Consider the following 18389-nt stretch of genomic DNA (forward strand, 5'->3'; position numbering starts at 1 on the left):
CACCAACATTTACCTCTTCAGTGACATCATAAATGTCACTCAAACTTCTGAATCTTTGAGGCCCTTCACTTGAGCTTGCTTCATTTGTTTGTGAATCTTGTGGCGGTGGTGTTGGTGGTGGAGTATTAGGTGGTGTCATGCCTTCTTCCCCCTCATCATCGTCAAGGAAAGAACTATATCCCCTCCACTCCCAAACACCTGCTTCATCGAACTCCACATTGTTGATACAGTCTGACCTGGATGTTGTTTTGATGTTGACACTGATTTAAGTTTCAATCAGATATTGAATTAACTCAGACAAATCAGGGTTGACTTGGTTGACCTGATTAATCTGATTGGGAAAAGTCCGAGCAAGGAGCTTGGCACGGGAGAAGTCCTGGTGAGTGAAGCCAGGCAATTGGAAAAGTCCTGGTGAGTGAAGCCAGACAATTGGAAAGTCCTGGTGAGTGAAGCCAGGCAATTGGAAAGTCCTGGTGAGTGAAGCCAGGCAATTGGAAAAGTCCTGGTGAGTGAAGCCAGGCAATTGGAAAGTCCTGGTGAGTGAAGCCAGGCAATTGGAAAGTCCTGGTGAGTGAAGCCAGGCAAGGGAAAATCCAGATGGATCAAGGGTGATCGGACATCTGGTATTGGGAAGTCCAAGTATGGAAACTTGGCATGTATAGTCGGAGAAGAGCTCGGTAGCTCGGTCTCTGGACTGTCAGGATTAAGGGTAGCAAGCTTGGAAGCTTGCCTCTTAAATCACAGCCTTGGATCGGTCTGATGACCGATCCAGTGGCACAAGTGGCACGGGTGATCGGTCGGCAGACCGATCCAGTGACACTAAGTGTGTCCTGATCGGTCTACGGACCGATCAGTAAACACTCAGTAGCATACTGTGTTGTTACTGATCGGTCCGCCGACCGATCAGTGAGAACTCAGTAGCATACTGCGAATACTCAGTATGCTACTGTATCGATACTGACCGGTCTCGGGACCGGTCAGATTGATGCCTGATCGGTCCGGAGACCGATCAGGCTTGTGCGCGCGACACCTGATCGGTCTGAGGACCGATCAGGTTAGTTCCTGATCGGTCCGCAGACCGATCAGTAACGATCGAAAAAGAGATTTGAACGTATGGATCGGTCTGCAGACCGATCCATACTATAGTCTGTTTTGCATGCACTTTCTCTGATTCTTTCTGATTCAAAGTTGCTTTTGCCTAAATATTTCTAACCATCTAATGCAAGATTTTGAGGTGCAGGTTACTGGTAATTTGCAATTGGTTGATTTCAAATTGAGCTTCATTAGTAGAGGATACCAGAGAGACTTTTGCTATGTTCCACTGTAAACCTGTTAAAGCAGCAAAGTCGTGGCTGCAATCTGGCGGTGATCTGGCATCGATCAGCTCAACTCATGGTGATTGGGAGGAGCTCAGAGACACCAGTGAAGACCAGAATTCCATTGGTGTGAGCTCAGATGATCAGATGAGAAAGAAGCGTGATTGGCGATGCTATGGCTGGATGCAGAGATTTGCTGCAGTTTGGCAGGGATCCGTTGCGGGCGAAAGGCAGAGATGGCAGAGACATAAAAGGCTGGTTGAAGAGAGGGTTAAGAAGAAGTTTTTCTGGAGAAAGAAACTCTCTGTCGATCGGTGCAAAAGCTTTGACGCTCGGGGCTGAGAAGCGGCTGTCTCGACTTGCTCTCTGTTTCACTGACCTTCGCGTGACTGTAAGCTTAATTTTCATTCTCCTAAGTCACCAAGCTCAGTAAGTCTTGTGCTATATTCTACATACCTGTTGAGATTTTGTTGAGAGGTCACTCCACCGAGAAGGAGAAAGTTCATAGCCGGGTGTTCACCGGGGTTGATCTACCGAAGATCGGCTTGTCCACCTTACGGACACCGAGGAGTAGGGGCAAGTTATCCCCGAACCTCGTAAACACTTGAGTCACTGTGGTTTGCTTTGTTTCTTCCCTTATTCTTATTCTGTTCTTAACTGGTTTTCCGCTGCGCTAACCACTCGTGTGAGTTTTATCTTTAAGTTTTAGCTTTTGAAGAGGCTATTCACCCCCCTCTAGCCATCCAGGATCCTAACAAGTGGTATCAGAGCTTGGAGCTCTTCATCCGGCTTAACAACCTAAGAGCAAAGAGATGGCCATGAGGGAAGGTTTTAGCACAAATCGACCACCTTACTTTGAAGGGGCAGATTTCCAGTACTGGAAGGGACGCATGGAGTATTACCTAAAGACGGACATTGCCATGTGGTTCTCAGTCAAGGAAGGCTACACACCACCAAGAGATGAGGAAGGTAAGGAGCTCGAATCGTCAAGGTGGTCTACCGAACAACTCCGCAAAGCACAAGCCGATGCCAAGGCCATGGTCACCTTGCAATGTGGAATCGCCAAGGACCAACTAGTCAAGGTAGGTCCTTTTACTAGTGCAAGAGATCTATGGAACAAGCTCATTGAGCTTCAAGAAGGGACTCGGGACTCTCGAATTGCCAAGAGAGACTTGTTCCTCAACCAACTCCAGAACCTCACCATGAAGGAAAATGAGAATGTAAGTGAACTTCATGGTAGGTTTAAAGAGATCATGAACGGTCTCCATTCCATAGATGAACATGTAGAAAACCGCGATCTTGTAAGGTATGCACTTAAAGCTTTTCCTAGGAATGCCTTGTGGTCATCTATGGTAGATGCCTACAAGGTATCCAAGGATCTTTCAATTGTCAAGTTAGATGAATTTTTCTGTGAAATGGAATTACATGAACTTGCTAACAAAGACCAAAAGGAGAAAGGTATTGCTCTTGTTGCAGGAGAAAGGAGCAAGGATGGGAGAAGGAAGAAGGAAAAGAAGAAAGAAAAGGAGATCTCCTCATCCACCTCTTCCTCCGAGTCCGATGACGAAGGCGAATCATCGTCATCAAGCGAAATGGCGAATTTCGTGAGGAGGATCATGAGAAGAAGCCGAAGATACAAAGGTAAACCTAATGATCCGAACATTGATAAATCTAACGTTACGTGCTATGAATGTAGTAAGAAAGGGCACTACCGAAGTGAGTGTCCTAAGCTCAAGAAGGAAGAACGAGCCAAGAAGAAGGAAGAACGAGCCAAGAAGAAAGAAGAAAGAAGCAAAAAGAAGAAGGCCCTTAAGGCCACTTGGGATGAGTCATCTTCAAGCTCATCCGAGGAAGAAGAGAAGAAGGAGAAGAGCACTCGCCATTTAGCACTCATGGCAAGGGAGGACTCCGGAAGCGATGGCAACTCAAGTGATGCTTCAAACGCGGCCTCATCATCCTCGGATGATGAAGAGGTAACCTCTTCTCATGTAGAAAAATGTTATAAGACTATTACTCATTTATCTACATTGCTTAAAAAGTCGAAAACAGAAAATAAATTGTTAAAAGAAGAAGTAGAAATGCTAAAGGCTCTTAGGGAAGATGAGGTTGATGACCTTCATCTAGAGCTTCTTGAAGATGAGAACAAGGCTTTGAAGAGTGAGGTTGAGAAGCTCAAGAAAATGCTTGAGAAATTCTCAACTAGCTCTAAGACATTAGACATGATCTTAAATGCCCAAAGGGCAGTCTACAACAAAGCCGGGATAGGTTATCAACCCAAAGAATCGAGTTTTATCTCATTAGTGTCTAGGACCCAATACCATAGATCAAATGATTCTAGGGTTCATGGAACTAGGAAGGGTATGACCAAAGCATGGGTTCCTAGGTCACTTCTTGTAGATGCATTAGGTCCCAAGATTTGGGTACCTAAAACATCTATCTTTCGTATCTTGTAGGCATTGATCGAGGGGGAGCACCTATCAACTTGGTTTGTTGATAGTGGATGCTCCAAGCACATGACCGGGGACAAATCTCTATTTGCTTCTCTTCAAAACAAAAGTAGAGGTAATGTGTCCTTTGGTAACAATGGTAGTCTTAAGGTAATAGGAGTTGGAGACATTCATATATCCGAATGTCTTCATATCAAGAATGTCCTTCTAGTCAAGGGAATGACTTTTAATCTCCTAAGTGTCATTCAATTGTGTGATACGGGTTACACAATTGAATTTCATTCAAGTCAATGTTTGGTTAAAAACATTGACACACTTGACACAGTACTAGTAGGCACAAGGGTAGACAATATTTATCAAGTATCATTTAAAAGTGCTACTAATGCTTTGATTAAGTGTTTCATGTCAAAAGAAGAAGAGTCTTGGCTATGGCATAGAAGGTTGGCACATGTAAACATGAAGAACATCCGGAAGCTAGCAAACAAAGGATTAGTGCGAGGCTTACCAAGCATCAAATATCAAAAGAACAAACTATGTGATGCATGTCAAAAGGGTAAGCAAACAAAAGCGGTTCATAAAGGTAAAAGCATTGTAAGTACTTCTACTCCGTTAGACTTATTGCACATGGACCTATTTGATTGCAGTAGTGTAATATCTTTGAATGGAAGTAGATATTGTCTTGTGATTATTGATGATTTCACTAGATATACTTGGACCTTCTTTTTGAAACATAAGGACCAAACCATAGATATTTTCATTTCTTTTTGTAGAAGAACGGAAAATGAAAAATCAACCACAATTAAAACCATTAGGAGTGATCATGGTGGTGAATTCCAAAACCATAGGTTTTTAGAGTTTTGTCAAGAGAAGGGTTATAGACATGAGTTCTCTACTCCAAGGACCCCACAGCAAAATGGGGTTGTGGAGAGAAAGAACCGAGTCCTACAGGAAGCTGCACGAAGCATGCTCAATGAGTACTCTTTGCCGAGCTACTTATGGGCCGAAGCTGTGAGTACAGCTTGCTATGTGCAAAATCGAGTCCTAATACACAGATTTTTAGGAAAGACCCCTCATGAACTTTGGTTTGGGAAACCACCTACAATTAAACATCTTAGGGTGTTTGGTTGTAAGGTGTTTATCTTGAACACAAAGGATCATCTTGGGAAGTTCACGGCTAAGGCTGATGAAGGGATACTGGTCGGGTATTCACTCACCAAAAAGCCTATCGAGTCTACAACAGTAGGACTAAATTGATTGAAGAGTCCTCTGATGTAGCTTTTGAAGAAATCCCTAATTTAAATGATCAATCAAGGGATGTAGAACAAATTCAATTCGAACTTAGAAGGCTAAGTTTGAATGACCAAAACATCGAAAGAGTCGAAATTGACTCTGATAATGATGAGCAAGGACAACAAAGAACTCAGGTGGATCCATTGCCTGATATTGAGTCCTTGTCTGTGCCAAGTGAGACCACTCATGAGGCACCATCAGCACCAAGGCAGTCTAGGTTAGACACTAGTCACCCCCAAGACCAGATTGTGGGAGACATCCATCAAGGGGTTAGGACTAGGTCATTCTTTAGAAATGAGTCCAATGAGGTCGCTTTGATCTCGGAAATTGAACCTAGATTAATTGATGAGGCATTGCATGATCCTGAGTGGATCATAGCTATGCAAGACGAATTAGGTCAATTTGAAAGGAGCCAAGTATGGGACTTGGTTCCCAGACCTAAGAAGACCACCATTATTGGAACCAAATGGGTCTTCAAGAACAAATTGAACCAAAAGGGAGAGGTAGTTAGAAACAAGGCAAGACTTGTAGCCAAGGGCTATAGTCAAGTTGAAGGCCTTGATTATGATGAGACATATGCTCCAGTGGCCCGATTAGAGTCCATTCGCTTAATGCTAGCTTTTGCTGCACATAGAGGTTTCAAGCTCTATCAAATGGATGTAAAATCGGCCTTCTTAAATGGTCTCATTAAGGAAGAAGTTTATGTTGAACAACCACCGGGATTTGTGAATACCGAATCTCCAAATCACGTGTACAAGCTCAAGAAAGCACTTTATGGGCTTAAACAAGCACCACGAGCTTGGTACGAAAGGTTGTCAACATATCTACTAGAGAAGGGCTTTGTTAGAGGACAAATAGACCCAACACTATTTCTACGTAGAGATGGTGAAAATATTTTTGTAGCCCAAGTATATGTCGATGACATAATTTGTGGCTCAAACAACAAGGGCTATTTAAATGAGTTCATCACTCACATGGAGAGTGAGTTTGAGATGAGTCTAGTGGGAGAATTGACTTTCTTCCTTGGACTCGAAATCAAACAAACTAGAGATGGTATTTATGTCCATCAAGCAAAATACACTCAAGAGATGCTCAGAAAATTCAATATGAGTGACTCTAAGGAAGTGTCCACTCCAATGGCGACAAACACTCGCCTTGACAATGATGAGAGTGGAAAACCAGTTGATCTAACGCAATATAGAAGCATGATCGGTAGTCTTCTATATCTCACACCAAGAGACCCGATATACTTTTTGCTGTGGGCATGTGCGCTAGATATCAAGTCTGTCCACAGGAATCTAATTTAATTGCAGACAACAGAATTTTGAGATATCTTAAGGGCACAATAAGAGTAGGTCTTTGGTATCCTCGTACCGAGTCTTTTGACTTGATAGGTTATACCGATTCCGATTATGCTGGGTGCAAATTGGATCGGAAAAGTACGAGTGGGGGTTGCCAATTTTTAGGGTCATCTTTAGTTAGTTGGTCAAGTCGGAAGCAACATTGTGTTGCTCTCTCCACGACCGGGCTGAATATATTGCCATGGGAGAGAGTGTATCGCAATTGTTGTGGATGATACACACCTTAGAGGATTATGGATTTTCTTACAAGGGTGTACAAGTGCTATGTGATAACATTAGCACGATTAACCTAACTAAAAATCCAGTCCATCATTCAAGGACAAAACACATTGAAGTGCGTCATCACTTCATTAGAGATTATGTAGCTAGGGGAGACATTGCACTCACATATGTTGAGTCAAAGTCAAACCTAGCTGATATTTTCACCAAACCCCTTCCGGAAAATGAATTTAGTCATTTAAGGAGGGAGTTGGGAATGTGTTTGGCTCCTTAGGTCATTAGAGTTTCACCATGATCAATAAGGACTATTAAAATGACAAGAGTAATTGGGACAAAAATTTGGGCAACTTGGGAACATCTCACATACACTATAAGGTTTAACAAAATGTTTTTGTTTGCTAGAAATGGGGTGAGATGCTAGGATCAACCAAATCATTCAAAATGTATCATGCATCCCTTGAATAATTAGGTTGAAGAGACATTAATTGAGTTTGGGGAACACCATTACACAATTCATGTGTATTTGGTTCCTAGATCTTACTCATACATTCCAACCAAGGAATCTTGGTTGGACTTTTGTCTAGAAATTGTCTAACATAGTTAATGTGTTTGGTTGATACTTTTTGCTTGATACATTTCATGACTTTGATTGATGTTAGGACAAGTTGATAAAGAAGTATTAGGAACTAAGACTTATTTTGACAAACTTGAAACTAATCATAGAGAGGACGAATTTTGGAATAGGTTATAGGTAGCCTATGTCAGTTTTGGGACTTTGCTTCACTACAGATTGTAGTTTCAGCAATTTCCTAAGTTTGTGGAGATTCACTGATTTTGAAGCTAAGAATCGAGAAGGTTTAAATTTTGAATTTCTAAGCCTTGAATGAGTTCAATTCTTGAGAGCAAATCATTAGGAATTATCCATCTGATATCACTAACTATAATCTATGGGCTTCTAGGATCCTAGGAAGTTGTTGGAACAAAATTTAGGACTTTTGATACGAGTTTCAGATATCAGAAGTCTGAAGTATCAGACACTGATCGGTCGCTGGACCGATCAGGAAATTTCGATAGGTTCTGTTCGCGTTTTGAACGGTCCCGGGACCGATCTGAAGGATGCCTGATCGGTCCAGGGACCGATCCGCTATCTCCGATCCAAGGATCTGATCGTTCAATCCTTCTCCTGATCGGACGGCCGTCCGATCGGGTTGGTCACCTACCCTCTTAAAACCTCCCACTCTTTGGCGTCTCACGCGAACCCTACCTCTCCGCTTCTCTCGTTTCTTCTTCCCAGCGCCGGCCGACCCTCGTTTCTTTCTCCGACGAACGAAGTAATGCCTCCAAGGTAACTTCCTCTTCCCATTCTATTCATCCTTAGCATTTTTTTTAAATTTAGTTCTCACTGCATTTGCGTTTTTGGGTCGGTACTTATCCGTTGTGGTCTTGTGCTCCCATGTGTACCCCGGTCATGTCCCATTTCCCATCCTTAGGAAGAAATCTGCAGGGGAGGGTACCTCTAAGTCGGATAAGTCCAAATCTAAGGTTCCTACCTCTTCCCGACCTCAACCATCAAGTTCGGGGAGATTCCCGAACCAACAGTTTGAGAAAAACTTTAAGGACAGGATTTTCAAGTTGCTCCCGTGTAGGTCGGTTGATAAGAAGTACATGAACGAATTTTGTCCGTCCATAACCGAAACTATCGCCTACTACAAACTTGACGCCTTGGTATATTTGGAGAGAGACATCAACCTTGACTTAGTCTCGGAATTCTATAATAATCTTCATCAGACTTTGGATGGTAATTATAGAACCCGAGTGGCTAAGCAAAACGTTGATTTCAATATGATTGACTTCTTGGGTTATTTGGCTTGTCGTGTAAGTACGGGGTTGCTCTCTTTCTACCCTGATTTGCCAGACCCCGTGCCTCCTCCTCTCGATGCCTCACCTGACTCAATCTATGAGTATTTCTTTGGACACCCCAGACAGGATGGATTAAATGAGTTGGATGACGACTTTCCCACATTTCCAGCCCTTAGCCTTTCTCCTCCTGACTATATCCTTTTTAAAGTGGTCACACAATGTCTTCTACCGATCACCACTAAATCGTTGGCAGAGATTCGCCCGTATCACTGTCTGATGCTTTACGGGTTACGTCGGCGTCTAGATTTTGATATCATGTCCAATATCTATGCATCCATCGTATTCCATAGCACGCCAAGCGGCGACAATGTCTATATGCCTTATGGGCATGTCATTACTGATTGGCTCGAGACTTTGGGTATAGATGTCTCTAAGGGGAGGTTGGTGAAGATGGTTCGCCAGGATTGTCGACTTGGGAAGCGTGCGTTTTCCAAATCTGGCATCCTCAGTCAAGATGGGACCATTAGGTGGATGGATGGGAGGGCACTGGGTGAGTTACCACTCCCACGACAGGGTGCTCGTGCTCCTGCTCCAGCTGCACTTGTCGAGGCGGATCCAGATCTGCGCTGGCAGATCGCGGAGTTGGAGGACCGATTTGATCGCCACGAGGAGATGGTGGCTGCTGAGTTCGTTGGTCTACGTCTCCACATTGACCGACGCTTTGAGACCCTACAGAGACATCAGCTGGCTACTCATCAGGCGTTTATGGGATGGATGGCCAGCCACCCACCACCTCAGCCTTCTACAGACGATCCATCTTCAGGCAGGGGATTCTCTTATCCTGTTGCTGATGACACTGCTCCTCATGATGAGGATGCGAGTTGATTTTGACTATGTGATTGATTGTTGATTGTGCTACTTTATTCTAGATACGATGTTGATTGCCTGTCCTGGATGGTTGCTATTTTAGACATTATGTTTATTTTCATGCGTTTTGTACTCCTATGATATCTTTTTCATGCTATGTATATGACATTGCTTGAGTTCTACCATATCTTACTTCTTTTTGTGGATTATGATATGGGTTTAAGGGGAGGTGTTTGTCATCCTCATATTTTTATATATATACCTTTTCGTGTTTGACAAAGGGGAGAGAGTATTTGAAGTTTAGAGACGAATTGTAAACTCAATATGAAAAAGGGGAGAAGATATTTGAGATATATCCGTCTAGGGGAGGATCCCGATTTCCCTAAAATTATGGATATGAAAGCTTTCGATCTAAACTTAAATCGTGTTGTCAAACAACAAAAGGGGAGATTGTTGATACAATCGACCGGATGTTGTTTTGATGTTGACACCGATTTAAGTTTCAATCGATATTGAATTAACTCGACAAATGTATTTGTTGACCTGATTAATCTGATTGGGAAAAGTCCGAGCAAGGAGCTTGCACGGAGAAGTCCGTGAGTGAAGCCAGCAATGGAAAAGTCCGGTGAGTGAAGCTAGCAATTGGAAAGTCTGGTGAGTGAAGCAGCAATTGGAAAGTCCCGTGAGTGAAGCTGGCAATTGAAAAGTCCGTGAGTGAAGCTGTGCAATTGGAAAGTCCTGGTGAGTGAAGCTGCAATTGGAAAGTCCCGTGAGTGAAGCCAGCAATTGGAAAGTCCCGTGAGTGAAGCCGCAAGGAAAATCCAGATGGATCAAGGGTGATCGGACATCCGGTATTGGGAAGTCCAAGTATGGAAACTTGGCATGTATAGTCGGAGAAGAGCTCGGTAGCTCGGTCTCTGGACGTCAGATTAAGGGTAGCAAGCTTGGAAGCTTGCCTCTTAAATCACACCTTGATCGGTCGATGACCGATCCAAAGGCACGGGTGATCGGTGGCAATCTAGCAGAGAAGAGATGCCCGATCGGTCTACGGACCGATCAAGAAACACCCAAGATCGATCTGGTTGTTACCGATCGGTCCGCCGACCGATCGGTGAGAACTCGCAGCATATCGCGAATACTCGATGCTATCAGATCGATCGACCGGTCTCGGACCGGTCGATTGATGCTCGATCGGTCCCGAGACCGATCAGCACTCTTCACCTGATCGGTCCGAGGACCGATCAGGTTAGTCTGATCGGTCCGCAGACCGATCAGTAACGATCGAAAAAGAGATTTGAACGTATGGATCGGTCTGCAGACCGATCCATACTATAGTCTGTTTTGCATGCACTTTCTCTGATTCTTTCTGATTCAAAGTTGCTTTTGCCTAAATATTTCTAACCATCTGCTGCAAGATTTTGAGGTGCAGGTTACTGGTAATTTGCAATTGGTTGATTTCAAATTGAGCTTCATTAGTAGAGGATACCAGAGAGACTTTTGCTATGTTCCACTGTAAACCTGTTAAAGCAGCAAAGTCGTGGCTGCGATCTGGCGGTGATCTGGCATCGATCAGCTCAACTCATGGTGATTGGGAGGAGCTCAGAGACACCAGTGAAGACCAGAATTCCATTGGTGTGAGCTCAGATGATCAGATGAGAAAGAAGCGTGATTGGCGATGCTATGGCTGGATGCAGAGATTTGCTGCAGTTTGGCAGGGATCCGTTGCGGGCGAAAGGCAGAGATGGCAGAGACATAAAAGGCTGGTTGAAGAGAGGGTTAAGGAGAAGTTTTTTTTTCTCAGGGAAAAAAAAAAACTCTCTGTCGATCGGTGCAAAAGCTTTGACGCTCGGGGCTGAGAAGCGGCTGTCTCGACTTGCTCTCTCTTTCACTGACCTTCGCGTGACTGTAAGCTTAATTTTGATTCTCCTAAGTCACCAAGCTCAGTAAGTCTTGTGCTATATTCTACATACCTGTTGAGTTTTTGTTGAGAGGTCACTCCACCGAGAAGGAGAAAGTTCATAGCCGGGTGTTCACCGGGGTTGATCTACCGAAGATCGGCTTGTCCACCTTACGGACACCGAGGAGTAGGGGCAAGTTATCCCCGAACCTCGTAAACACTTGAGTCACTGTGGTTTGCTTTGTTTCTTCCCTTATTCTTATTCTGTTCTTAACTGGTTTTCCGCTGCGCTAACCACTCGTGTGAGTTTTATCTTTAAGTTTTAGCTTTTGAAGAGGCTATTCACCCCCCCTCTAGCTATCCAAGATCCTAACACACATCTCTGCTTATGACAATCTTCCCATTGATTGGATTATACAACTTGTACCCTTTAGAGCTTTGATCATAACCGATGAAGAGATACTTTGCACTTTTATCATCAAGCTTTGTTCTTTTCTCATCATTAACATGTGTGTAGGCAATGCTTCCAAAAACCCTCAAGTGTGAAACACTTGGCTTGTATTCACTCCAAGCTTCTTGAGGTGTCATACCATGAACACTTTTGGTGTGACACCGATTCATCAAGTATACTGCACAAGAGACAACTTCGACCCAATATTTATTTGGCATATTCTTACTCTTTAACATACTTCTTACCATGTTGAGAATAGTTCGGTTCTTCCTCTCTGCTACTCCATTTTGTTGTGGTGAGTATGGAGTCGTCATGGTTCGATGAATGCCATTTTCTTCACAGAAAACCTTGAATTCATTAGATGTGAATTCTCCACCTCTATCAGACCGGAGAGCTTTGATTTGATAGCCACTATGTTTCTCCACCATTAATTTGAACCTTTTGAATGTTCCAAACACCTCCGATTTTGCCTTCAAAAAATACACCCAAGTTTTCTGAGAATAGTCATCAATGAAAAGCACAAAGTAATTATTCTCACCAAGTGATGATGGCTTGATTGGTCCGCACACATTCGAGTGTATCAACTCCAATGGATGTTGAGCCCTTGTTAAAGACTCCTTGGGAAAACCTTTTCTCGCTTGCTTGCCAAGAAGACATCCTTCACAAAGTTGATTAGGATGGTTTATGGAAGGCAATCCTTTCACCATTCTTCCTTTACTCATCATTTTCAGCCCATCGAAGTTCAAATGCCCAAATCTCATGTGTCATAGCCAAGATGAATCTTTGAAACAAGATTTCAAACACATAGGAACATCACTTTGAATATTTAGCAAAAACATTCGGTTCTTTGTCATGGGCACCTTAGCAAGCAATCTTCCACTTTCATCTTTCAATGTCAAGTATTTATCTTTTAGGTGAATATCATAATTCTTTTCCAATAATTGGACCAAACTCAAAATGTTACTTTTCATGGCCGACACATAAAACACATTGGAAATTAATTGATGACTTCCATCTTTTGAACGAATCAAAATCGTACCTTTTCCTTTCACTTGAACTTTCGAAGAGTCGCCAAAAGTTATATCTCCATCGATTGATTCATCAAGTTCCACGAACAAATTTCTCCTTCCGCAAATGTGGTGACTTGCACCGGAATCAAGATACCATGTGCTCTCATTCTCATCTTGATCATTTTTGCAAGCTAGAAGGAAAGTAGGGCCCAAATCTTCTTTTTCATCATTGCACTCCACAAAATTATTTGTCTCCTCCATATTATTTCTACATTCCCAAGAATAGTGGCCAAGACGATGACAAGTAAAACATTCAACTTCAGATTTGTCATACCTCATTTGATGGCCTCCACGACTTCTACCTCTTCCACGACTTCTTCTTTGATTGAAGTTTTGACTCCTCTCATTATTATATGAGGTGTTTTTGTCATCTCGTCCACCTCTTCCATGACCACGACCTCGACCTTGGCCTTGGCCTCGAGATCCTCCACGTCTGCAACCTCTTTGGGATGTGCCTTGAAATGTGTCCTTCAATGATAGCTTTGCTTTCAAAGTTTGTTCATCCGATTCTTGAACCGGTTTTATCAATCTTTCTTCATGTGCTTGTAAAGATCCGGCAAGTTCATCAACGGTCATGGTGTCTAGATCTTTAGACTCTTCGATGGCAACCACGACATAATTAAATTTTGGATCCAAAGATCTCAAAATTTTTCCAACAATTCGATCATCTTTCATATCATCTCCATATCTTTTCAATTGATTAGTGACAACCAATACTCTTGAAAAATAATCTGAAATGGATTCGAAATCCTTCATGCGTAGAGATTCAAACTCTCCTCTCAATGTTTGGAGACGTACCTTCTTCACTTTATCAACACCTTTAAATGAAGCTTGAAGAGTTTCCCATGCTTGCTTGGAAGTAGTTGTCGCAGCAACTTTCTCGAACATCTTTTCATCCAAACTTTGATGGATGAGGGTGAGCGCCTTTTGGTCCTTCTTCTTGGCGGATGTCACATTTTCATCAACGTCATTCTCCACAGGATCCCAAGCTTCATATGATCCAAGCAAAGCCTTCATTCTTATGCACCAATTATCATAATTTTCCTTGGTGAGAGATGGAACAACAAATGGGGTTCCATTCGACATCTTCTTCAAGCTTTGTCTCCAAACACAAATGGTGGCTCTGATACCACTTTTGTTGGGTTTTTCGGGCAGCGAAAACCGCTTTTTCGCGTCGCGGAAATCCCGAAAGCCCCTAGCCAACGGATCCGTGCAAAGAAAATTTTGAAAAACATACGAATACGAGTTTCTACCTAGATCTACACTTAGATCTACAAAAGAAAAGTTATACCTTTGAAGCGAAGCCCTTCGAGTTTCCGCTCATCCAAACGGTGTCGGATCTAGAGAGTATCAAAATAGATACCCCTCTAGAAGTATCCACACGGACACGTAGGTGGAGAAAAACCACACAAAAGGGTATGCTAGCACCTTGTGTGGTTCGACCAAGTTGAGGAGGAGAAGGAGAGGGAGAGCTAGAGGAAGAAGATGGAGTGAAATGAGTCTTGAATGAAAATTCATTCCATTCATCCTCTTGTGTGGCCGGCCACTTGAGTAACTCCCACTCATTTAATGTGGCCGACCACATTAATGGGAAAGGAGACTTGTAACCTCCATGAGGTGGCACACCATGATGATGTGGAGCATCATCATTGGTCCACATCTTGCCATCTCACTTATGATGTGGCAATTAGTCAAGTCAAACTTGACTCTTCCTCTTCCTCTCAAGTCAAGTCAAACTTGACTAAATCTCTTCCATGGTTGATCTAATCTAACCATTTGATTCAAGCCAACTTAATATAATGAATCTAATTCATTAAATTAAGTTGATTTAATGAGTCATAATCTAAATTAGACTCATTGAATACATGAATCAACTTGAGTCCAACTCAATTAGCCCAATTTGAATTACTCTTAATCCAATTTGATTCATCAAATGAATCTAATCCTCTTGGTTCATCATATGAACCTAATCTCCATCTAATTGTCCTTAGTGTGTGACCCTATAGGTTCTTGTAACGTTGGCAATGCCCCTAAACCCATTTAGGAGCATAAGTAATGAGCGGTATCTAGCAACACATCATTACTACCCAATGTTACAAGAATGTTGAGATCCAACATCACATTGTGACTACTAATTGTGACTCCTCACAATATATGACAAGTGTCCTTCTATCCTAGACATCTAGATTGATCAATATGAGGCATAGACCGTGTCATCCTCTAACCAATCTAAATCTTGAACTCCAAGTAGACTCACTAAATCAAATGAGCTCAATATCCTATATTGACTCATTTGGGCATGGCTATGCACTTCGTGGTCTCACTCTATCAAGAATATCGATGTCGCTCCCGTCATATAGGAGGGATAGATCCCATCTACATCATTCACATCCCTCTGCATAATTCGTTACATACCCAGTAATCACCTTTATAGTCCACCCAGTTACGGGTGACGTTTGACGAAACCAAAGTACATAACTCCTTATGTAGGGAACTATGGTGACTTTAGGTCTAAGGACTAGTAGTCATACTAATAGTCACATAAGAAAGTATATGACACTCATATAACGATCCATGATACTTTCTCATAGCGGGTCATTCAGTATACATTCTCTAATGCATACCCATGTGTCAACTTGATATCTCTATATCCATGACTTGTGAGATCAAGTCATCGAGTTGACCTACATGCTAGTTTTATTGCATTAACATTATCCCTGAATGTTAATACTCGACTAAGAATGATTAAGAATAGTGTTCCCTATATCATCTCACTATCGATTCAACCAATTGATTGATATAGGTAAGAACCTTCTACTCAAGGACGTTATTATACTTAGTTTATTTGGCACCAATACAAGTAAGTATAATAACTAAAAACCAAATACCTTTATTTATATAGAATATGATACAACAAGTCCAAAATACAATCATCAAATGATTGGCTCTAGGGCTCTAGCTAACAATCTCCCACTAGCACTAGTGTCAATCAGTGTAGGCTCTAAACCCCAATGACATAGTGTGACCATCATGCTTCCTCTGTGCCAAAGCCTTGGTCAAGGGATCTACGATGTTAGCCTCTGTAGGTACTCTGTAAATCTTCACATCTCCTCTCTCGATAATCTCTCGAATGAGATGGAAGCGCCGTAGTATGTGTTTGGTCCGCTGGTGTGAGCGAGGTTCCTTCGCCTGTGTTATAGCTCCATTGTTGTCACAATAGAGCTCAATGGGGTCAACAATGCTAGGAACCACCCCAAGTTCAGTGATGAACTTGCGGATCCAAACTGCCTCCTTTGTTGCCTCTGATGCAGCAATGTACTCGGCCTCTGTTGTAGAATCAGCTACTTTGTCCTGCTTCGAACTCTTCAAGTTGACAGCACCACCATTAATGCAAAATACGAACCCTGACTGCGATCGATAATCATCCTGATTGATTTGGAAGCTGGTATCACTGTAACCCTTTACAGCTAGCTCATCACTACCTCCATATATCAAGAAATATTTTTTAGTCCTTCTTAAGTACTTAAGAATATTCTTGATCGTTATCCAGTGACTTTCACCTGGATCTGAATAGTATCTGCTCGTCATGCTCAAAACATACGAGACATCAGGTCGAGCACATAGCATGGCATACATGATAGATCCTATGGCTGAGACATAAGGGATCTGATCCATGCGGTCTCTCTCCTCTCTAGAAGAGGGACCTTGAGTCTTCGAAAGACTCACGCCATGTGACATCGGCAGAAACCCCTTCTTGGAGTTCTACATGACAAACCGAAGGAGTACCTTGTCAATGTATGTACTCTGACTTAGGCCAAGCAATCTCTTAGATCTATCTCTATATATCTGTATCCCTAGAATGCGGGATGCTTCACCTAAGTTCTTCATTGAGAAACAAGTCCCTAGCCAAATCTTGACAGACTGTAGCAAAGGGTGTCTTTCCCAATGAGCAATATGTCATCCACATACAATATGAGAAAGACAACTATGCCCCCTATAACCTTCTTGTAGACACAAGGTTCATCTTCGTTCTTGATGAAACCAAACTGTTTGATTGCATCATCGAATCGAAGATTCCAGCTCCGAGAAGCTTGCTTTAGTCCATAAATGAACCTATGCAGCTTGCATACTCTGCTAGTATGTCGTGGATCTACAAAACCCTCAGGTTGTGTCATGTACACATCCTCGAGTAGGCATCGTTCAATCGGCGGCGAGGGAGAGGGATGCGACCTCTAGAGTGTGCATTAAATGAATTTCTCATCAGATCTATTTCTTTCTTTCACAATTAAATGAAGTGAAGTGTGCATTTGATTTCTGAAGTTCTCATAGATCGAACTCCAGGACAATATCCTTATCGGTGGGTTCCCGGACATCGGCGTCACTGCCATATCATCAAACCTAGGGCAGATTAACCTCTCTAACAACCAGCTTTCTGGGAGATTCCATCAAAGATTCCGAAATGTGAATCTTCAATGCTAATGGATCTGTCGAAACCAATAGTTGGATCGTCAATCAAGGAGGAAAAATCACGGAGCTCACTGTCGTTGGATCTCTTGGGCATTTGAAGTGATGCCTGTGGGTTCTTTCCTCTCTCCCCTTTCTCTTCCCTAGGGATTATATAATTTTCCCTTCTCTTCTGGTGGAGATATTTTTTCGTAATTGATTCCTTTCCCTCATTCATCTATCCATCCAAGTAAATTGAGCATTAGTGAGCGTCCAGAATCCCCCTTCTCTGGGCTTTAGGGGTGTAATCGAACAAATCTGAGTTGAACAATAAGAGGCTCAAGCTCAGTTCGTTATCTTTAAGCTCGAGTTTGATTCAAGCTCTAATTTTAAAGCTCTACCTTGACTAGAAATAAAATTAAATAGCTTGAGTTGGGCTCAAGCTCGGCTCGAACAAAGCTCGTTTAAAAATTAAATGAATTTAGTTTAAGTTTGTTTAACATCATTAGCTATATATATATATATATATACACACACACACACACACTAAGTTCGTTAATCCTAAGCTCGAGTTCGATTCGAGTTTTAATTTTAAAGCTCTAGCTCAGCTAGAAATAAAATTAAATACCTCAAATTCGGCTAAAAAAAAACTCATTTAAAAATTAAATGAGTTTAGCTTTAAGTTAATTAGTTATAATAATAATAATAATAATAATGATAATTATTATTATTATTATCATCATCATCATCGAGCCCCTTAACGAACATGCTCGTGAGCCTCTTAACAAACACGCTCGTGTGCTAAACGAAAATGTTCGCAAGTTCATGAATCAAATACTGTTAAGCTTGAGCTCGGCTTGATAATGTTTTTGAGCTCGAAATCATGCTCAAGTCCGGCTAGCTCGCGAGCGGATTGATTTATTTACACCCCTACTTGGCTTGGGCCAAAATCCAATCCTAAAAGGGATAGGGGTGAAAGAGACAAAAGTCCAAAAATCCCCCTCTTCTCTCTTCCTCCACCATGCCTCTGGGCGAGGCCAACATGTTGGAGCAATTAGTGTGACCTTAGGTTTTGATGTTTGGGCAAGAGTTTAAGTTAAGTTATTGTTGTATTTGATATGCGCTTATGAGTGTGCAGATGCAAAGGCAAAGTCCAAGTGTAATCTTG

At 42.3% G+C, this 18389-nt stretch overlaps 1 protein-coding gene across 1 annotated transcript; it reads left to right on the plus strand.

Moving 5' to 3' along the window:
* Positions 1 to 7892: 7892 nt before the first annotated feature.
* Positions 7893 to 12626, plus strand: LOC121995484. The gene is made up of 3 exons (XM_042549214.1): positions 7893 to 7978; positions 8124 to 9122; positions 12623 to 12626. Exons 1-3 carry the CDS (start codon positions 7968 to 7970, stop codon positions 12624 to 12626), a joined length of 1014 nt encoding a protein of 337 aa, XP_042405148.1. The 5' UTR covers positions 7893 to 7967.
* The last annotated feature ends 5763 nt before the right edge of the window (positions 12627 to 18389 follow it).

This window comes from Zingiber officinale, chromosome 6A (assembly GCF_018446385.1).
Source record: "Zingiber officinale cultivar Zhangliang chromosome 6A, Zo_v1.1, whole genome shotgun sequence".
NCBI lineage: Eukaryota > Viridiplantae > Streptophyta > Magnoliopsida > Zingiberales > Zingiberaceae > Zingiber > Zingiber officinale.